At 42.3% G+C, this 23,354-nt stretch overlaps 1 protein-coding gene across 2 annotated transcripts; it reads right to left on the bottom strand.

Annotated features, from left to right (window-relative positions):
- Window positions 1-424: 424 nt before the first annotated feature.
- ALKBH3 (alkB homolog 3, alpha-ketoglutarate dependent dioxygenase) lies at window positions 425-22,126 on the bottom strand. 2 transcript variants are annotated; one of them, XM_035116032.3, is made up of 10 exons: window positions 22,071-22,126; window positions 20,690-20,820; window positions 18,526-18,641; window positions 17,335-17,369; window positions 17,075-17,122; window positions 16,188-16,291; window positions 14,706-14,794; window positions 12,633-12,842; window positions 4,237-4,335; window positions 425-3,666 (listed from the first exon to the last, which is right to left on the bottom strand). In XM_035116032.3, the coding sequence occupies exons 2-10, from the start codon at window positions 20,766-20,768 to the stop codon at window positions 3,574-3,576; spliced, it is 873 nt and encodes a 290-aa protein (XP_034971923.2). In that variant the 5' UTR covers window positions 20,769-20,820; window positions 22,071-22,126; the 3' UTR covers window positions 425-3,573. The 2 variants fall into 2 exon arrangements, with proteins under 2 accessions (XP_034971923.2, XP_060130711.1); XM_060274728.2 differs by having other exon boundaries at window positions 18,586-18,641.
- Between the last annotated feature and the right edge of the window lie 1,228 nt (window positions 22,127-23,354).

Below are 23,354 nucleotides of genomic sequence, written 5' to 3'. Positions count from 1 at the left end.
CCTTGTGTGTCGTCTTGTTGGCCTTACAACACGGCTTCAACAAGAACAATCCCTGAAAACTGATCAACCACACAAGGAGAACTGTGGGACCGTTCTGCTAAGTGGGCCACACAAACACATTCAATTCTACAGTTTGAAGCTATAAACTCTGAATAGATACATCTTGTATCAAAATGTCATGTTTCAATTTGGGGCAATGAAGAATCATGATAGCATTCAGAGACAGATGGGCTTTAGAATTTAAAAGAACTAAAAAAAAATCATTGTGTACAACTTAATTCTTATTCTAAAGCTGAAACAGTCAAGAGCCCTTGACAGATGGCAACTTCTTACAAAGTTCCTTCTAGGAACACATCTTCAGTGGAGTGTTTCTTGCAAGTATGACATTTTTATCTTGCACAATATGAACAGCATACACAACTCATCCATCAGTTTAATCTTTAATTAATGGAAGGATTTTGTATACCTCCAATTCCAATAAATTCTTGTTTAAGCAAATTGCCATAGAAACAGCTGCAAACTATATTTGAAATAAACAACTGGAACTTTTCCCATTTCATATATAGGTTACAGTTCTCATTAAAATAATAAAGCCTATGTTGATTGCATATCTTCATGCACAGTGCCTCAGTCCCAAAGGCAGCATTTGAAGGAAGACTTTTAAAACCCAATGTGTGGTGCCAATATAGAAAGCAATGATGTGGGCTATGCTTCTTGGTGGCAGCTCAGTTTACAGTGCTCAGGGGATGCTCACTCTAATGGGTAACCTATGACCACTTAGATGCTGTTGAGACTAAAACTCCTATCAGCCAAAGCCAGCATGGCCAATAGTAGAAGAGTTTGGATTTGATATTCCGCTTTATCACTACCTGAAGGAGTCTCAAAGCGGCTAACAATCTCCTTTCCCCTCCTCTCCCACAACAGACACTCTGTGAGGTGAGTGAGGCTGAGAGACTTCAGAGAAGTGTGACTAGCCCAAGGTCACCCAGCAGCTGCATGTGGAGGAGCGGAGATGCGAACCCGGTTCCCCAGATTACGAGTCTACCGCTCTTAACCACTACACCACACTGGCTCTCAGTGTAGTCTAATAACATTTGGAGGGTTATAGGTTCTCAATCCATGCTATAAGTATGGAAGAGTTGGGACTTAGACATATTCAAGAGTTTTCCCCCTATTGCAAAGGGTAGGCTCAGGGGGCAGAGGACGAGGCTGATTTTGATAAAGCATCTCCTCCTGTCATGTTTTTTATCCCCTCCCCAGGCTGCATTGCTTATTTTAAATTAGCCAGGCCAAACTATGTAACATACATACTATCTAATTTAGCCCCTAGTATGGACACTAAAGCAATCCTTACACCAGGGTAGTGAGCAAGGTGCTCTCCAAATTTTGTTGGACTGAAACTCCCATTATCTCTGACCCTTGGCCATGCTCGCAGCAGCTCATGGGCATTGTAGTCAAAACAACCTCTGAAGGGCTTCAGATGGGTGAACCCAGCCCCATAAGAATGTGGGGTGAGGCATAGGGACCATTAGGGGAAAGAACTGACACAAACGAGCCTTGGATCCTAAAGCTAAGAGTTCATAGAAGGAATGTTTCCTGTCCCAAACATCCCCAGAATCCCATTCACTGTTCAGGTGGGCCCTTGAACCTCCTTTTCAGGATTTCCTTCCATAGAATCTTCCTTAAGGTAAACTAATAATAGTCATAGATCTAGCCTACAAGTACTGCTGATTCAATAATTACTGTGGACAGTATTTAGGCAGGGGTAATGCACAGCCGATGAACAACTAACACCTATAACCACAAGGCAGTAAGAAGAAAAAAACCTGGATAACTTCATTGCTACCATTGAATTGGTAGTGAAACATACCCCTAAGCAGCAGGAATAGATCAAGGCAAGCATAAAGTAGGTTGGAATCTGCAGGCAGATTTCCAGGTAATCCAAAGATCAGGAAGGGTTTCTGACTCGTCATGGTAAAAAGCCTTATTTTCACCCTAAGTGAAGTTACTGAAATCAAGAAAGCTTTGGGAAACGGGAGACAATTTACCTGTGAAAGGGTATGTATGTAAGCGCAGGCACTGAAAACCAATTCCTAGACTGAGTATGTACTCAGATCACTTTGTTCTGCAATTCTATGTCTGGCACCATTTTGCAACTGATTCTCATTGGTGGCACTCAGGGTTCTATTGGCAAGCAAAGCAAGATTCTGCAAGAATAAAAGCTACCTGCCCTGACTGGTCTTGGTGGATCATTCCCAAATCTTACAACCTGCCAATTATGTGTTGCCTTTGAAAAGTATACTGAATGGACCCCGAGAACAGGGTGGGAAGCAATGCTTTAAAGATAAGCAGCATAAACCCTTGCTTCCCCCAAACCACTATGGAGCTGTGTATTCATTCCACTGCTGTGTGAGATGCATTTCAGTGCAATTAGGCAATTCTTGCCACTTAGCAGCATCTTCAATGCCAGGGTACTCCGAGTAGACATACTGTACAGAGGTTTTTTGAAGAATGTGCTGCAGGATGCTCCTAGTAGAGGCCAGGACACTCTCCAAATGCATTAGAATACATTTGAGAATAAAGTTGGGATAGTAGGAATTTTTCAACAATGTATCAATTAACAATATGGAGAGAACCAGTATACAGTACATAGCACAGGGCTCTGAAGACAGGGATACAGTTTCCAAATTCTATTACTGGGGCATTTAATGGTTTCAGGAGAGTCAGTTCTTCATACAATGGTACCTCGCAAGATGAATGCCCTGCAAGACGAATTTTTCGCAAGACAAATGCGTCTTGCGATCTGATGGTGACTCGCAAGACGAATTGGTTTGCAAAAAATTCATCTTGTGAATCGCGGTTTCCCATAGGAATGCATTGAAATTTAATTAATGCGTTCCTATGGGGAAAAAAAGAAATTTCAATGCATTCCTATGGGAAACTGCGATTCGCAAGACGAATTTTTCGCAAAACGAATTGACTCGCGGAATGTATTAAATTCATCTTGCGAGGCACCACTGTACTGTGCTCCCATACACTTCAGGTTTTTGGGAGACAGGCCTTAGGTGTGCTACTGCAGTACCTCAAGTTGTGCTTTGATTATTCCCTCTGGGGTTAACTGAGAAGATTCTTATTCATATAACCAATTTTTATGTAGCACAGTACAAACAAAAAGCCCAAATGTAGTCATTCTCCTCTGTCAGGAAAATCCTCTCTCAGCTTGCCTGAGGGAAAACTTGTTAGAAGTGGTGCTTGCAGATTAGCAAGAACTCAAGATATTTGATTCAAACCAGTCATACTAAAATTAATGCTCTACAGGGAAATTTGTTTTTCAATAAAACAAAAATTGTTTACCACCAAGCATACACATTAGCAAACAGTACAGTACTAGAAAAAGGCATCACTCATCACTGGGAACTTGCAACTGTTACAGGCTCTCATTATAGCAGCCTCTTTCTTCTCTCCCTTCAAATGCTGGCATCATAATACTGAACTGAAATCAGGCTTGTCTCACCCAAACCAGCATTAATCTCTGGCCTCATAGCAAGAGCACAGTACCACAGAACATTTCATTCATGTGCGCATTGCCTCAGAGTCTGAATACATTGTCCTAAATGTCAGATTTACACGGGCTTCCCTGGAGTGATATTCCTTGGGTACGCGATGCTGAAACAAAGAACCAAAACAAAGTTAATATGCTATCCATACACAAAACTTTACTGTTAAGTATATACAAAAATATCCATATTCTTGCCTATCTCACAACTTCAGTCTGGACTTAATTTTAAGGCTAAATATTTTTTCAAAGCTTTTTTTGTTTAAAAAAAATACAAACAAAAACTCAATTTCATTTTGCTTTGCTTTTTGAAAGTTATTTCTCCAATATTCATATTCGTTATTGCCACGTGAGATTGCCATGCAGTGCTATTTAAGTGAAGTGTTACGAGGTTTCTATCCCACTCTTACTGGTTTATCAGAAAGGATATTATAAAATTATAAAGTAAAATCTTGGAGCTTTGTGAATTGTTGACTGTTGCACAAGAAGCAGTCCAATTCCATAGGAAACAACTCTCCATAATTCCCACTCCTGAAGGCGTTTTATTTGTTTGTTAACTTTCAATCTTAGGTTCCCCAATGATTATGCCATGTAGAAATCCAGGGGGAAGAAATGGCATCAAACTCTGGGGAGTTCAGGGGGAAGGTGAACTATTTCCACTTAAGTTTAAACAGTCTCACCTGCCAGTCTTCTTGAGCTGCTCCTTCCATCATAAGCAGCGTCCCATGATCCAATGGTATATGCACCCTCTGCACATAAGTATAGTCATTGTTTTCTTCCTGAAAAGAGAAACATTATGTACAGCCAGTGTATAATTAACAGTTGAGTGAGGTTAGCCTGAGAGATAGAAACTTCCCAAGGTGTCCCAGCAAGCTCCATTACTTAGTGGGAATTTGAACCTAATCCATGGTTCCTAATACAACATGGTTCCTAATCCAACACAGAAATCTCTATGTGGGACAAGAAGCTACAGTTAGAACTGGACATGGAATAACTGACTGGTTCAAAATTGGGAAAGGAGTACGACAAGGCTGTATATTGTCTCCCTGCTTATTTAACTTATATGCAGAATTCATCATGCGAAAGGCTGGACTGGATGAATCCCAAGCCAGAATGAAGATTGCCGGAAGAAATATCAACAATCTCAGATATGCTGATGACATAACCTTGATGGCAGAAAGTGAGGAGGAATTAAAGAACCTTTTAATGAGGGTGAAAGAGGAGAGCACTAAATATGGTCTGAAGCGCAACATCAAAAAAACCAAGATCATGGCCACTGGTCCCATCACCTCCTGGCAAATAGAAGGGGAAGAAATGGAGGCGGTGAGAGATTTTACTTTCTTGGGCTCCTTGATCACTGCAGATGGTGACAGCAGCCACGAAATTAAAATACACCTGCTTCTTGGGAGAAAAGCAATGACAAACCTAGACAGCATCTTAAAAAGCAGAGACGTCACCTTGCCGACAAAGGTCCATATAGTTAAAGCTATGGTTTTCCCAGTAGTGATGTATGGAAGTGAGAGCTGGACCATAAAGAAGGCTGATCGCCGAAGAATGGATGCTTTTGATGTATGGTGCTGGAGGAGACTCTTGAGAGTCCCATGGACTGCAAGAAGATCAAACTTATCCATTCTTAAGGAAATCATCCCTGAGTGCTCACTGGAAGGACAGATCGTGAAGCTGAGACTCCAATACTTTGGCCACCTCATGAGAAGAGAAGACTCCCTGGAAAAGACCCTGATGTTGGGAAAGATTGAGGGCACAAGGAGAAGGAGATGGCAGAGGATGAGATGGTTGGACGGTGTTCTCAAAGCCACCAACATGAGTCTGACCAAACTGTGGGAGGCAGTGGAAGACAGGGGTGCCTGACGTGCTCTGGTCCATGGGATCACAAAGTGTCGGACACAACTAAACGACTAAACAACAACAATCCAACATGCTAACTGCTATGCCACACCGGTATACAGGCAACTCCCAATTTACGCGGGGGTTATGTTCTAAGGCACCGCACACATAGATTTGAAACACCATTGGGAAAGCTTGCAAACACCTTCTAATGCCATGGAAACTCTTGAAGAACCCTTGGAAAAAAACCAGCAGTACTTACCAGACCACTAAACTCCACCATAATTGCTCCCTCCAAACCTCTTTTCTCAAACTCTTAACTCTCCACAAAGCCTCAAAGGATGGTGGAAAGCATCTTGGGATTGCACTTGCAAAGGCTTTCCTAACTCTTTTAGGGCAATTTCTGCCATTTTTAATGTCACTTCTGGGTTTGGCACAACACACACGTCAATTGGATGCACCTACATTGGGAGCTGCCTGTATATCAACTCTTGCTGTGTGTGGAGGGGATAACTCCATCTCGTCGGGTGGAATGTGTTAGGCAGAGATGGAGAAGCTGTGGCCCCCAGGTTTGTTGGTCCACAACCCCCATTAGTTCCACCCAGCCTGGCCAACAGTCAGATCAATTGTTTAAGGCACTAATACTCCACACTTCAGTGGTTCTTGGGGCAGTTTACCAAAACCATGATTGATGTTGTAGCTCAATGACATCTGAGGGAATGCAGGCTTCCCTCCCTCATCTAATTCTCAGCACAGCTATCCACTTTTTTTTACAGCTAACCTGCTGTACCTATATGTATCTGGCCCTGCTTTTGACTTACTATAGTAATCTTTTTCAAACAAGGTTCTGCTTCAAGGAATCCTGAACATTATCTGGAGTTCTTGAATGAGAAGCTCAGCAATGGGGGTTGGAATCTAACAGCACCTGGATGTCTGCAGGTTCCCCATTCCTGATCTGTACCAGAAACAGCAGGCACAAAAACATGTGTTTTGGAGAAGTATATTTGGGTAAAGTATATTTGGGTAAAATCCAGCAACTGGCCTGGACAGGGGGCAGAAATCAAGGAAACTGAAGGCACTCCTTGAAATTCATGTATTTGTACCATCCACTTGATGCTTAAAATGCTTCAGAAACAGTCAAGATTGGGTTGCTTACAATGGTTACCAACATCTCCAAGAACCTCAGGAGTATATACTTCTACTGTTGAAAGCTGGGAGACCAGGGTTTAATCCCCACGTGGCCGTGAAGCTCATTGGTGACCTTGGGCTGGTCACTGTCTCTCTACTTAATCTACCCTGCAGGGTTGTTGTGAGGATCAAACTGATGTGTGGGAGAACCACGTATGCCACCTTGAACTCCTTGGAGAAAAAGGTGGCATATAAATGTAATGAACAAATAATTAAAACCAACCTGTACAGTGGGGAAAGCATTGGGGAAAGATATATGGCTCTGTATATGTGTGATATAAGCAGGGGTATAGGAGCAGGCTAGTACTGCCAATTCTATTGTGCTCCTCCCAACATATATATCTCAGGCTATTTTTTAAGTTTAGGGTCAGCAGAGCTCTCAATTGGGGCTAGTGCTGATTAATGCAAGTCAACAATGAAAGAGTCATCAACGATGCATGATCTGGCCCAGAAGAAGGTTGCCAACGTGCTGTGCAGCACAGACTTGGCTAGATGATGTGTCTGAGCAAAACAATTGCCCAGATGGCTTTGGCAGGATATTCTGTCAGGCATCAATCAGGGGGTGGGAGGGAGGCGGAAGAGCAGTCATCTAAGAAAGCAATTTAGCTGACATAGGAAGCACCTAATGCAGATTTTATCCAAAATGACTGCATCCCTGTGAGCATACCAGCCAGGCTCTCCAATTTTGCACTGTTATCATGCATGCATTCTATTACTATTAACCACAAGAAAACCACCACCACCAACACCACCAGCACTTATATCCTGCTTTTCTCCAAAAGTGCTCAGAATGGCAGACATTTTCTCAAGTGGCTTACAGGTATACTTCATCTAAAGCATGAAGATAATTTTTACTTAGTGGCTGCTGTGACTAAGAGGGAAGGGAGAGTACGATACTATTGTTAATAAACAATATACAGTAAGTGGAGACCATATGGAATCAAACCCATTTTTCTTTGTTATTCCTCTTATGACCCTCCAATTCTGAGTTAAGTGTTATATTCCACACATATCGGGTCCAAGTTTCTGTGCGGAGTAGGGGGTGGTTTCCCCCCCATTGGAAGCAGCTGCTTGACTTGCTGTTGTCATAGGAAACACCACCAACTCTTTATGCTTGACATTTTGATTGAGATCATTTTCCACTGATGGCAGGGCTAACATGGGATCGGGCACAAGATGTTGCTCCATAATAGCAGGTGACAATGAAAAAAATGCAAGTCCAGAAATCCTCCATCACTATATAAACTCACCCTAGAAGTTTAGATCTCTCTCTTCCCTTCAAACTGCCCCATTTCTTCCTTTACAGGGAACCCACAACAACTCTCCCTTTTTAGGCATCAACCCCAGAGTAAGTTCTAGGGAACACAGTGGACCTTACTTCTGAGGAAACATGTGCAGGAGTGCACTATTAATGCTTCATCAGCAAAGCAAGAGCCTTTCTCTACAGTTCCTGCTCTCTGAAATCTCTTTTTTTCTTTTGTAGACAAAGTTAAACAGAGGATGAGTTTCCAACCATGTTTGCTCTTTGTATCTCTAGAGTATCATGGACGTTGTTATCTAACACATATATAACCCAACTCCTCCTTCCACCACCACCCCTCGCAGCTGTTTCCTTGGTTACCAGCAAAGCAGCAGAGCTGCTGCCTGCCATCTAGCTATTATAGTTCAGTTTCATAGCTTACACTGCAGTGTAGATTTAAAGCTAGTAGGTTAACTGCATTGGACTAATTCTTTAAGCAAATGCAGGGCTCTGCAGCAAAACTTCCCAACGGAACAGGGAATTTCTGTAGAACATAGGACCTACTGCTTAAACCAAAATCTTGGATATACCAGGATCTTTCTAAAATTAAAGGCCTCTTTACAAAATTAGCCACAGTGAACAGTACATGCAATGAATCCACATTAGTTTTTAGAACCCTATACTCTGTGTATGCATAATAGCGCATGTATATAGAGACTTTGCAAGGAGCCACAAATGACTCAGTTACATATCTGTGTTAAATAATACTCTGGGTCATAAATCCAGCATTTTACAGAAGCATCAATGCCTCGGGCTATTCACCATGCCAACTTGCTTAAGGGGCTTGTGTGTCTGTCACTTCAGTACAGAACAAACATTGATTTCTGGCTTATTGCTCATGGTTCATTTCAAACGAACAGACCATGATCTTGATTTGGGCTACCCAACAAGCCATACTATGACGTGCTTGAAATATGCAGGTGTTACATGGAAAGACCCATGCCACTGGAGGAAGCATATTCACTATTAAACCATGGTTGGTTTGTTTCATTAAATTTATACACCACTTGACTGCAATGATAGAACAACTTTAAAAAGGTTAACTATGGCTTATTGGGCCATGTGAATGAGGCATTTATAAAAACCAATCAATAAACATTACAAACCAAACAAGACTGAGAGGAAGACAGCACCCTGGGAAGTTAGGATCTAACTGGAGAATCACTCTGTCACTATAGAAGACCCTATAGAAGTCACCCCAGCCGATGCCACCTCTGTAAGGGCTAAATATTAAAGCCTGGGGGGCTGTAGAGCTCGGTGTACACCACAGCTGCTATGGAGGACGACCCAATGCTTCCTAGAGTGGAGGTGGAAGCATCCACTACTTCCCCCCAACAAGAAAAAAAATGTAGATGGGCGGCAAGCCCTTTGTGCTCGCCTCTCAGAAGCCAGTCCATGGAGAGGAGGGAAAGGAAGGAGGAATCTAATCCTTATTTGTTGTATTTATACAAAGAAAGAACAGTAGAGTGAAGTATTAACCAAATGAAAAACAACAAAGCCAGTAGACCTGATGGGATACCTGCCGAAATCTTCAAAGTGGGTGGAATTGAACTTACACAACAACTTCACAAGCTCATCGAAAAAATCTGGGAAAGAGAAGAAATCCCAGCAGACTTTAGAGATGCCAAAATTATCAATCTCTTTAAAAAAAGGTGACAGAACAGATAGTGGAAACTATTGAGGCATCTCTTTATTAGCTGCGGCCGGCAAAATTCTTGCAAGGATCCGAGGTGACCCTTCCTGAATCCGAGGTGACCCTTCCTGAATCCCAACAGTTTTCGGCCTTCTAGGGGGACAGTGGACATGATTTTCACCGCTCGACAGCTTCAAGAAAAATGCAGAGAGCAAAACCAACCCCTGCATATGGCATTTATTGACCTGACTAAGGCTTTCGATACTGTAAATCATAATGCTCTGTGGACTGTCCTTCTGAAAGTTGGTTGCCCGGATAAATTTGTAAACATCATTCGGCTCCTCCATGATAATATGACAGCAACAATCGCAGATAACAATGGCTCTCAAAGTGAACCATTCACAGTAGGATCAGGTGTTAAACAGGGTTGTGTTATTGCCCCAACTCTATTCATTATTTTCATTGCCATGATCCTACACTTTGTTGACAGGAAACTCCCCACAGGAGTAGAAATCATATATTGAACAGATGGAAAGCTCTTCAATCTAAACAGGCTGAAAGCAAAAAGTAAGGTTACTGTAACTTCCGTCATAGAGCTTCAGTATGCTGATGACAACTTAGTGTGTGCATGCTCAGAGAATGACCTCTAAACCATCCTAAATATCTTTGCAGAAGCTTACGAAAAGCTTGGCCTGTCACTCAACATCCAAAAAACCAAAGTGCTGCACCAACAAGTACAAAATAACCCCTCTGCAGTGCCACAAATCCAACTCAGTGGCGTAACATTGGAAAATGTTGATCACTTCTCCTACCTAGGCAGTTACCTTTACACAAGGGCCAACACCGATGCCGAAATCCAGCATCGCCTGAGCTCTGCGAGTGCGGCTTTCTCCCGATTGAAGTGCAGAGTGTTTGAGGACTGGGACATTCGCAGGGAAACCAAAGTGCTTGTTTACAAAGCTATTGTACTGCCAACCTTACTACATGCTTGTGAAACATGGGCCACTTATAAATGCCATCTCCAACTACTCGAAAGATTCTATCAGCGGTGTCTCCGAAAATTTTTACACATCACTTGGGAAGACAGGCGAACTAATATCGGTGTACTGGAAGAGGCAAAGATCACCAGTGTTGAAGCAATGATTCTTCAACATCAACTTTGTTGGACTGGTCATGTTGTGTGGATGCCTGATGATTGTCTTCCAAATAACTACTCTATTCCGAACTTAAAAATGGAAAGCGTAATGCTGGTGGTCAACAAAAGAGGTTTAAAGACTGTCTCAAGGCAAATCTTTTATAAACACTGCCAACTGGGAAACACTGGCCTGCGAGCGCTCCAGTTGGAGAACAGGCTTTACCAAAGGTGTCATGGGCTTTGAAGAAACTCAATCTCAGGACGCAAGGGAGAAATCTGCTAAGAGGAAGGCACACTTGGCAAATCCACACCGTGATCAACTCCTGCCTGGAAACCAATGTCCCCACTTTGGAAGGACGTGTGGATCCAGAATTGGCCTCCACAGTCACTTATGGACCCATTGTTAAAATCGTGTTTATGGAAGACAGTCTTACTCGGATATGAGTGATCGCCAAAGAAGAGAAGAAGAAGAAGAGAGTGAAGTAAGAGAAGAAAATTGCCAAGCCAAGATGAAGGAGCCAAGCCAAAGTGGAATGTAACTGCTTGGTGGAGGCAGGAACAAAAAACTGAAGAGGGGCCAGAGTATTTCCTATAAAAGCTACTCATGCCTTTGTCCACTAAAGGCGCAAGCTAAATTTTATTTATTTATTTAGTTTTTAGTAGTTTCTTATGCTGTTATTTTTATAAGTTGCATTTTATGGCTTAAATTATGTATTTTTGGTAAAGTTTGTGAGTTGCCTTGAACACCTTTATTGGCTGAAAGGAAGCATAGAAATAAACTCTAAAGAACCAAACTACAGAGCAGAGTAGGGCAATTCCAACTAAACATATAATCAGAAATGCCAGTAGTGATTGATAGGCCCCCCCAAGATGACCACTTCAGTATTCCATAGCCAGTGAAAAAATTATACTTCTTCCAGATTAAGTTTGTTCCCACAGCGCCTTTTTACACACAAAACATAGCTCCCCCTTTTTTCCTCCTTGTCCTGTCTGAAAGAAACCTAAAACAGTTTTTGCTAGCTGAAAGAGTGACGGTTTCAAGGTAAAATGCAGCTAAACAAGTTTTCCATTAGATTTTATTTCATGGAGAGACCAAGTAATGCAATGTTTTGAACCAAGTTAGGCCCGAGTAAATTAGAAAACATAGCAGAGACCTCTTTTGCATCCATAATTGCAGTATTTACTAATGCAACCCCACTTAAGCAGGGGTTATGTTCCCGGTTACTGTGTGTATACATGAAATGGCATATAGTGGGGAACACCATATAAAAAACCTCTAACATCTTCCGAACTTCTGAAAACCATTAAAAAAACCAGCAGCACTTACTAGCTATTTCCCCCGCTGTTTTGTGCCATTTTTTTTGCTGTTTTGCACTCTTTTTGGGCCATTTTTGCCCTTCTCGTGTCCCTTTGCAGTTTAAATCAAATTATTTATTTCCCGGCTCCATGCGTATATGCGGTTGCACGTGAGTCAAGCACGTGTAAGTGGGGAATTGCCTGTATACATGGACAACCGTGTTCCTATTACAGCACTACAGAAACAATCACTACCGTCAGACAACATCATCACTCCTATGCAGGAGTAATAGATGCGAAAAAGCAGCTGAGACTAGCTTTAAACAGTTAATGTTCTTTGCGCCCACCTTAGAAGTGTGGTGTAGTAGTTATGGGTGTTGAACAAAGACCTGGAGACCAGGGTTCAAATCCTCAGCCAGCTATGAAGCTCACTGGGTGACTGTCTCTCCGTCACTGTCTCTCAGCCTAACTTACTTCACAGGGCTGTTGTGAGGATGAAATGGGGAGGAAGAGAATCTTGTATGCCACCAGCAGCAATGGCCCAGGGACTACTTGCTATCTGCATAGAAACCATATTACACAATGCAATTTAGAATGAACAAAATAAAGGTCAACTCTGTAAAGGCCTTTCAACTGGTTTACACAGTTCTCTACAACGTAGAAAAGCCAACACACTCACAGGCAAAGGTTTTTTCCTCATCTCAAAGACCCGGGTGGCACCAAGGCTGAGGGAGGCAATGACAGGGTTTCTTCCCAGCTCAGGCTCGTCGTCACTGTGCCAGTCAACACTGTCCTTCTCATTTCGATACAGGTTGCACAGCAGAGAGTTGAAGGAGTGCTTCGTGAAATCTTCAATGCGATCTTTCAGCATGGACAATAGTGGGTGCCACTGAAAGTTTGTTCCCACAGAAAAAAATGGACAAGAAAAAATGGATTAACATAGGAAGAAGTACAACTCATATGCAGAGGGAGAGATGGGGGCATGAAAGAAAAATGCAAAGCATCCAAGGGAGATTTTCAGGGCATTGAAAGGCTTGGAACAGCTGGCAAAAGGACCAACTGATCTCAATCCATTGTTAGAGAACAATGAATAATGGATCAACTGCTCCAGAACTTTCCACGCCAGCTCGTGCCATGTTCTCAGCAGTTTGTTCATATGCATTAAATTGACATTAAAAAACATGCCTGGGGGCTATGCCATCAGTCAAGGCTTCATAATGCTACTCCAACACTTCTACCAATGTGGTCAGGTTGGCAGTGAAACAGAAAGCCAAATGCAGCAGCATAGCAAAGGGCATGTGTAACGTGGCACTCTTGTGCACTTCAGTTTTAAAGCTGTGCTGGTATCTGTGCACTTCTCACACAAATACATACTCCTCGCCAAATAACCTGTATTTTCATAGTGCCAAACACACCTCCAATAATTTTGTTGTATTGTGCTGAAAAAGGGAAAAGTAGTAAGGAAAGGGTAGAAGAAGATAAGTGGGACTATGAAGGGGACCAATTTAGCATCTAGTTAAAAGAAAAGGTAGGAAAAGTTAATGAACTGTCTCTTACAAACCTAATTAGTATGATTTTGGAAAATGAAGAGTAAGAAATTGGTTTTGCTATGTTTGAGCATGCACATATATTACACATTAGTTTATCAAAGTGAAATAAGAGTTGCTCAGCCTCTAAGAGTTGTCAAGAACCGAATCCATTACATATTCTTCTTTGAAGCTTACTAATAACACACCCACATCCATATATTACCATGCTTATTACGCTATTTTATTCTAATTGCTTCTCAAACATGATATACCATGTTTCTTTATTCCTTTCTTGCTGTATAGTGAACTTTGCTATTGTCTGTATTTTTAACTTTATTTCAAAATAAAATTCCATGAGCAAGTCACATGTGCAAAGAAAAAAAAGCTATTCGCATTTTGATTCTAAACACATATTCATAACCTCTTCCAGTTGAGTTGCTGGAATTTTTTTGTTTTTCACAATCTGACGTGGTGCTAATCTTAACATATAAATTCCTTCATGAAAATCAGAGAGCCTGGCATTACTACACCTATTGTATTTTCCAACCATAGTATTTTTTTAAAATAATAATCATGTACCACCTACCTGGAGTCTGCAAAATTGCTCATAGCACTCACTGAATGTGTGTGCCTGCACTAAAATATTTAAACTAGTTTCAAGCCTATTAAATTTCATGACCCATAACTAATGAACAACTGGAGAAGTTAAGAGATCCCCTAATGAAGAACTTACAGTGCTGTATCAATACCACAATATCAAGGGTGTACCCTAGGCAAAATGACGTATTTTAAGCTGTCTGAAATTCAAGTGTAAAAGCAATCCTACCTGGGATGGGAGAACTAACACTGATCTCCCCTTCTAACATGTCACCTGACAGCAGTAATACCAAGTGTTTTGATTGATGTATGATTCTCTCTCCACTTCCCCCCTTCACTGCAGCATTCCCCTGTTAGTGAGCTCAGTGAACAAAGAACCTCAGAAGGCAACAGGCATTCTCCTGTAGCCAAGGAGTAACTGCTGTCCAGCAGTTATGGAAAAAGTCAGCAGGCTATCATATTATTAAACTTCTATCCTACTCATCCTTCCAAAAGAGCCCAGTGTGGCATCACAACAGCTGTACTGCTCACTTTTAATAGTGAGATTCAGAGAAAAATACTGTATTGTATGTAGGCAAAGTTATTTTAAGTTCTGCAAGTACATATGTTCAGGCATATATACATACATCAGCATTTGCCTTCATTGTTAGCCTGGAGTAAGTATATGGAAGTTCACCATACCAAGCTGTGAGTCTGGGTTCATCATAAGACAGATCTAGAGAGAAAGAAAGAAAAAACAAAATATAAGTAAACCATACATTGACCAAAGTAGTCTGGTTAAGATTCTTGGTGGGTGGCTTGATAAATGAAGTTTCCTCCTCCCCAGTTCCATCTGCAATTACTCTCTCTGCATTTACTCAAAGATCAGTAAAAAACACTCCTTACACAGAGAAAGAAAGCCTATCGATCTACTTAGCCGAATATGGTCTGCATCAAGGGCAGCCATCATAGTTCACTCCAGATGTTTGTTGAACTACAATCCCCATCATTCCCAGCCAGCATGACCAATGGTAAGGGATGACGGGAATTGAAGTCCAGCAACAACTGGAGGACATCACATTGGCTGGCCTACAATAACTGGCAGCAGTTCTCTAGGGTTTCAAACAAGAGGCATTTCAAGCCCTACCTGAAGATGCCAGTGATTGAACCAAGCAGACACTTCAGGACTTGTTTGATGTGGCCAAGGGAGAGATTTTGTAGGCTGTTCATATTATCTGCTGTGTCATCTTGCTTGCAATACAAGACTATAAAAAGATACAACACAACTGCCCCCATGTGGACAAAACTAACAGAGCATACTTCTGCCTGCAATAATAATAATATATATTGGTACACCACAGCTGCAACTAGGACATGTATTTGAAGGTTTTCCTTTAGGGAAAGCCTATCAAACTCTATGAAGCAGAATTGCCACTGTTGACCCTTGGTGATAAGCACAAATTATGACCTTGGTGTCAAACCCAAAATCTTGTCAGGCTCTGTTCAAGGGGCAGGTAACTGTAGGACACACTTTTGCTACGGATTGTGGTTAACCGTGATCCTAAGCTATTAGAAAACCCTTGGCTCAGCAATCACACTGTGCTGAAAGCACCAGGGAGGAACAAAGCAGGTTCAAGCTGCTCTCTGGGAGAGAGCATGTCTGAGCAGCCCCAGTAAGCCATGAGGAATAGAAGGAACTTTCTATTATTTTTCAAAATATGCAGGAAAGCATCCTTAGAACGCCCACATAAGGATTGGGAAAGGACAGCAATAATGGTCTTGGTGCTCCCCGACCTTGGTGCTCCCCAACTTTCAGTGCCTCCCCCTGCTTGGGACCCTTCACAGTTGCATGGCCTCAGCCACCAGCTTTTTCCTCCAGAAGCAGGCAGTTATAATGGGCCGGGAACTACTGTATTTTCTCTCCCACATCATCTGCCACCAGGTAAGCTCGTCCAGGGGTGCATGAGCTTCCAATGACTCCAAAACTGCTACAGCCAGCAGTGACAATGGAAAAAGGGGCTGGGGCTAAAGCAATGTTTCAGCCTAGTGAGTCCTGGCAGATGCCAAGGTAACAGCAGGCCTGGCCACAGTAAAAGTGGGCAGTTAAACGAGAACGACTGTACCATTACCCTGCCTGATGTGTGTTCTCTGCCTCCAGGGGATCTCTTGGAGGAGTTGTTCAAACATCCAGTCTGCTTCGTTTAAGTCAATGAAGCCAGGAATCAAATGAATCCTAGCACAGGAAAAACTGGATTATACAGGAGCATTGTGAGATCTGTCTCCCAAGCATTTTAATGTACAAATGCATTTCAGTTTAAGTGCAAGTGCTACCTTTGACACACGGCTGTCATTCAAAGCTAGTTAGCAGTTTATGACTTCTTAAAATCTCTTTACCAAAAAATTGTATTAAGACACCTTCAACAGACAAGCTTGCTATCAGTGTTTTTTTCCTTAGGAACCTGGAAAAGTAACTCTAACATTAGATACTGAAAATGAAACTTTTATGGCATACCCAAAGAATATTATTTTTGAAAATGTTTCTATGCTGCCAAGCGTATGCAGGCAATTAAAAAAGAAAGCTCCTTTAATTAACAGTTAGCTGATGATCTCTGATTTTAGCTTTCACATTGTTTTTATTGTATATAGACATTGTTATAAACCACTTTGATATTTTTTATGACATAGCGGTAGATAAATAGTTTTGTAAATGAATATATAGTTAAAAAGTGACCATATTTTGAAGAGAAAATAGGGAAAATACAGTGATTCACAGGAAGATCAGCGGAGTAGCTAGCTCAGAGATTTTCCAGCCATTTCTGCTTCCAGTCATTCAGGTAATATGCAAGTAAAACTTGGGAAGCAAGAGCCTTTCCCTGCATTACTGTCTAGCGTAGTCCAAATTCAGTACACTGAAGTACACGCTTTCTATAGCACCAATGCGTCAGCCGATTCAGTACTAGCCAGAATCCGACTGCATTATTCTGCAATAATAACAGGAGAATTTTTATCTGCTTACCGAGATATTCCTGATGGAGATGTGCTGATCTCATACACACCCTGATTCCTAAGAACCAGGAAGAAGAGAAAATCAATCAGATATGGTTGAGCAGGCATACACAATTCAGAATACCAACAAGGGCCGGGGAAAGAAAGTCTACTAAATGACCACTGAGGCCATTCTTTTGCCATGGAAAAGCTAATAGGAAAGAGAAGGTGTTGTCCATATCACTATATGTCAGAAGAGCACATTCTACAATGAATTCAAGTTGTACTTACTCTATTCTTTTGGGCTCTGGGGGTCTACGCACGACCTAAAGGGAAAAAACAACAACATTCTGTACAGCAGGCACATTCAGGTAAGTCAGCTAAAAAGGGGTAATTTGGTAACCCAGTAATAATCCTGCATGTGTCTTAAGTTTTCATTGATTGGTTACTATAAGTAGCATTGGCAGCCTTTGAGCTGGACAGTATATGTTATTTATTTAAAATATTTCTAGCCTTGTCCTTCATCCAAGGTTCTCAGGCAGGAAACGGTAAAACTGCAGTTAGAAATAACAATCCATAGCAAACATGAACAGAATAAAATTCACACTACAATTCATCATTAAATAGTAGACTACAAAATCCAACTGAGTATTAACAACCTCCCAAGGCCTAAGTGAACAACCATGTTTTAAGTTGGAGTCTAAATGGAAAAAAGAGTAAGACCATGCTGAAATTCAGAGGGGAGTTCCACAATCAAGGTGCCACCACAGAGAAGGCCCTTTCCTACACCAATGCATAACATACGGTTCCGGTAGTGGGTTGCTAAGGAGAAGCCTCCTGGTAGATCTTAACACCAAGGCAGAACTATATAGGGAGAGGCTATACTTTAAGTATGCCAGCCCCAAGTCACCCAAGGCACTATAAGTCATTAGCAGTATCTTAAACTCAGACCAGAAAAGTATAGGCAGTCAATGTAGATCTTAACACCAAGGCAGAACTATATAGGGAGAGGCTATACTTTAAGTATGCCAGCCCCAAGTCACCCAAGGCACTATAAGTCATTAGCAGTATCTTAAACTCAGACCAGAAAAGAATAGGCAGTCAATGTAATTGTTTAAGAACAAAATTAAATATGGATCCAACTGGTTACTCCACTCAGCAACTGAGCAGCTGTATCTTGTGCTAGCTGCGGTTTCCGAATAGTCTTCAAGGGCACATTACAGTAATCCAATTGGGAGGTTATCAGACAATGGATTATTGTGGTCAGAAGCTTTTCCCATCCAGAAGCAGCTGCAGCTGGGAAAAAGCATTCTGTACCACTAAGGACACCTGAGCCTCTGGTGACAATGCCAAATCTAAGAGTAGACCCAGAAAACAAACCTGCTCCTTCAAGAGGGGTACAACCCCTTCAAGAACAAACCTTATACCCAGACCCTAGAACAGCATTTCTGTCTTGTCAGAATTCAGCTATTTAATCTCTACCTCTTCTGGGGCTTTAAAAACAAACTGCCTTTCAGATGGAAGCTGCTCCTCTCTTCTCACCCGGGACTGTGTTGTGCTTGCAAAGGCTTGGTTCCTGCGACTGGAAGTTCCAGAAGCTAAGACAGAAAGAGAAAGAACCAGCCAAATTAGTTAATACACATGGCTTGGTATTCCCGGCACACTTGTAAACAGAACCTCAGAAATGTAGCTTTGAGAGTGACTCCCAAAGCCGAAGATCCCAAATCCCTTCACAAAGAAGATACCAGTTTTTGAGAACTGTTACTATGTGAAATAAATAATCCACTGCACAAGTGCCATGTATCTAAATCTTCAAAGACTGCCCATGTAAATAACTACAAGACGAAGCTTTCCTTCTATAACCTTTAGGTATAATACAAGCAGAGACATGAAAGTCTAGCAAACATTTGGGTGGAGGAACTATCACCCCCCCTTTAGCCTCCCCACCCCCCACAAAATGGAGATAGAATTGGATTATGAAATATTTTCTTTTACAATGTTGAACAAAATGTTTGAGACAAGGTGTTTATATATCTCTGCCAAAATTATTTCTAAAACTATAACAGAAAAGACTTTTATATAAGAGTATGTTCAATATTTGATCATTACAATTCCATTATTTGAACAAAGTACAACTCTCAAATGCAACAGTAAGACACATTTCTGCTATATATGGGGAACCTTCATTGTCACAAGCCTCCTTTGTTTGTGGCCCTCTTCTTGCTAGCATAGTTGGTGTATCTCTTTTTGTCCTCCTGAATACGTTTTAAAGAACTAGGGGTAGACAACGTACAGGGCAACCTAATTTTATTACCATCCCAATTCATGCTGTCACAAATCTGTTGACTCCAAGATGCAAAGGCGGAAATGTAAGTGATGATAGCACTACATTACTTCTGAATTTGACAAAACAAGCAGCACAGTTAGGACTTGATGTTGGAAAGGTGCTTTCAAATGTTGCAGAGTACAGAACACCTTCAGGTATCTAGCCAAGGAAGGAAGTCTGCAATTCTACCAAGCATATATCCCCTGCAACGCGGTGGCAAAGCCTTTCCACAACATAGCCTCAGACTCCTCTTGCTTCTTACCTACTTCAGATTTCTCCATCTTCTGCAACATGTGAAAGAAACTGGGAAATGTTTGGAAATACATTTATCAAATCAAATCAAAAAATAAGCTGGCGTGAAAGAGCAGAAGCTGGTTTCAGTCTGGGCAAACCTTGTTTTTAGAAGTGCATGATAAATTTGATAAATATGAAGAAAATGAAACTAATAGTGATGGCTTATAAAGAAAGCCTGATTAAATTTTATGCAGTATTCATGTACCTGAATAAACTGTACTTTTAATATAACAGACAAATAGTAATTCTATAGTAAACCAAGTTATACATAATGCAAAAGAATGAAAGGTTACAATGGGTACCTTGAATGCATATACTATTCAAACCTGAAGTCAGTCTTATAATTGTCTTTTTACCCCAGATGATTATCCCTAGGAAGCACAAAGGTTTATGTACATAGTTCTTCAGGCAGACTAAAATTAGTATGCTTACTAACTTTAGGCAGTTAGTATGTTTACTTATGTTATTTACCTAAGGAAAATTTCATAGGAAAAATTGGAGCAGCATCTATTAAGCAGAACCCCAGATATTGAAATAGCAGAGGGAAATGTTGGATCCACTGACTTTTTGAACAGCAAGTTCTCTCTCACACAAGCAGAACACACCCTATGCCAACCACCCAGTCAAACTCTACTCATTTTTGGCCAGAAATTCAGCAGAATGATCACCACATATTGTGCTGTAGGTGGAACTTGTAGTCCTGTTTGAAAAGCAGGAAGAGATGCCACCAAACCAAGCATACAGACCTGTTGGGGCCCAAGGTCTGAAGAACAAAGAAGATTATTCAATTCTCTCTCTCTGATCTGGTTTGGAATGGTACATGCTTTCTTATACAAGGAGGAGGATAGAGGATACAACATGCCTTTTGGTAATAGTCTACAAAGTTGTATTAATAAGGATTATCCCCTAAGGTTAAGGGGTTTAAGAACATTATACAGATCCAAGCTTAGGACTGGAAAAGAAAACCGACACTTTTAATTTTGTTCAATTATATACATCTATATAAAAACAAAAACATGATCTTGCCTGCACGAGAAGCTGCTCTGTTATTAACTGGTCCAGCCCAGCCCCCCTGCACTCTGGCTCTTTGCCTTTTATCTTCCATTATCCTTTAGAGTATCTTCCAGACCCTGTTGCAAAGGATTTAGCTATCTTTCCTGTTTTAAAATATAAAGAAATAATTAAGCACATTAAGACATCCACAGCTTCTAGAGAGGTGATAGAACATAGCAGATAATAGGCTGCCTATAAGCCACAGGACCCCAGTTCAAATGTTAACTTGGGCCATATTCAAATCATACATATAAAGCTCTATGATACGATTTTAAACAATCATGGCTCCTCTCCTTAAAAAATTAATTCTGGGAGCTGTAGTTTGCTAAGAGTTTTGTTAAGAGACCCCTATTTCACCCACAGAACTACAATTCCTATAGTTCCCTGTGAAGAGGGACTGATTACTAAACCACTCTGGGAATTGTAGCTCTGAGAAAAATACGGCTCCACTAACAACTCACAGCACACATAACAAAAAACAGCTCTGAGAATTCTTTGGGGGAAGCCGTGACTGTTTAAAGTGGTATCATAGTGCTTAAGATGTATGATGTGAATGTGGCAGCCTTAAGACTTTACTTACCTGAAAGTAAGCCCTATTTTCTGTATGTAGGTTCACTCATGAACATGCTGCACGGCCTCAGGCAACCTACTCTCAGTTCCCAACGTGTGATGGTTACTGTGTCAAACTCAGACCTGGGAGACCAGGATTCATATCCAGCCCATGGAGCTCAATGGGTGACCTTGGGCCAGTGAACATAAATGGGAGAGGGAAAGAAGTGTGCAGGCCACACCTTGAGCTCCTGGAGGGAGTGAAGGCAAGATATAAATCTAGCTACCAAAAAAAATAATACTCGGGGAGAACTATTGCTTTGGAAGATGATGCAGCAGCACAGCTACCGAGCCGACAACCTGGAAGTGAACTCCCACTGAATCCAGCGGAACTTCCTGCAATGTCAGCGGTCTGGTCTCACAGACGCAGACCCCCACCCCGTTCTTAAATCTCTTGAGAAGAGGCGAAACATACACGGGAGCGAAATCCGTGCACGCTCGGAACTACGCTGCAGCCTGAGGAAGGGAAGACAGAGAACGTGGTTGGGGTCTCTCTCATATGCCGCATAGGCATATGTATGGAGTCTCCCCATCCTGAAGCAAAACTCGGGGCTTAAGCAGCATAATAATAAGCAGCAGCAGCAGCAAGGCCGCCTTTCTTTTATTTCCTCACAACTCGGCCTATCTAAAAAGCCCACCCGCCGAACCTCCCCGACTCCGCACTCTTCCGACCTCTCCTTTATTCCCGCCCTCCTTTTAACTACTATCCCTCCCGCCCCCCGCCGCCGCCGGAGCTCACACTCACCGGCGGCACAAAACACAGCGGCTCCCTCCTCCTCGGCCAGACACCTGCGGTAAGAGACAGCCCCGCCCCCGCCTGCGCGCGCACGCTCAAGAAAGGCCCCGCCCCCTTCTGGCCCGCTGCGCGAATGGGAACCGACAGGCGGCCCCCGCGCGCCAGATCATTCCTGACGCAGGCCCCGCCCCCTGTGCTGACACCGGGACCTCTGAGTAAGGTCCGGCTGTGCGAAGGAGCCTTGCCGCAGAAAGCCCGCCGGCCTACCTAGGCTAGCATAGGGGAAGCCGCAACAAGCAACAACCTTCTCCCATCCCTGAACCCCAAGCAGCTGGCATCAGGGCCGTAGCTGGGGGTGGTGGTGAGGTGGGCCCCCGCCAGGGGCGCAGGCGAGCCCCCCCCGCAAAATCGGCTAAATATGTCTATAAATAAAAATATCGATTACATAGCTGCCAAGTTTTCCCTTTTCTCGCGAGGAAGCCTATTCAGCATAAGGGAAAATCCCTTAAAAAAAGGGATAACTTGGCAGCTATGCGATTATTGCCTAAGAAAAGGTTTTTAATAAAGGATGAATTGAATGGGGGTGGGGGTGATGGAGAGGCGGAAAGAAGAGCTAATTTGTCCGTGGCTAGGGGGCGGAATCTGGACGGTTCTGCCTGCCAGGGGCACAAGATCACCTAGCTACGGCTCTGGCTGGCTTTGGTCCCATACTGCCTCTGATCCTGGAGGTGGTGGAATAGGACATATCGTGACATTTGGTTGTGTATTTCTCCCCACCCCCTGCATAGAATCAGAATTGAGACTCTGGAAGTTACTTAGTCCAATCCACCACCACCCCGCCCCCACTTAAAGCAGGATATGACTACAGCATTCCTGACAGGTGGCCTTCCAGTCTGTTTAATTACCTTCAGCGAGCGAGGGCCCGCCTATTCCTGAGATTGTCTGCTCCACTGATTTACGCTGGGAAGAAGAAAGAGGAGTTCCGAATGTGTTTTGCACTGTAATAGGCAAGATTGGCTAAATAAATGAATCCCCATTAAACGTCATGAGAAATACTGTATTGTTTTAAATCGAAAGTTTTACAGAACAGGTTAGGAAAAAAAGCAGTCAAGCTACATAGGCAAGCCAGCAATCTCAAATATGCTCTTCATTTTCCAATGGCTGCAGCACACAAGGTGGGGCACCACCACTCCATCCTCTTGGCTCCGATGGTATTGCTGCTTGCTGGACCAGGCTGAGCAAGGAGTGGGTGGGTAGTACGTGCACAAAAGTATAAAATGCTCAAAAATGAGC

The sequence above is a fragment of the Zootoca vivipara genome, chromosome 1, assembly GCF_965207765.1.
Source record: "Zootoca vivipara chromosome 1, rZooViv2.hap1.1, whole genome shotgun sequence".
NCBI classification, from domain to species: domain Eukaryota; kingdom Metazoa; phylum Chordata; class Lepidosauria; order Squamata; family Lacertidae; genus Zootoca; species Zootoca vivipara.
Note: the sequence above shows the minus strand (reverse complement) of the source record. Positions and strands in the feature narration are given on the sequence as shown.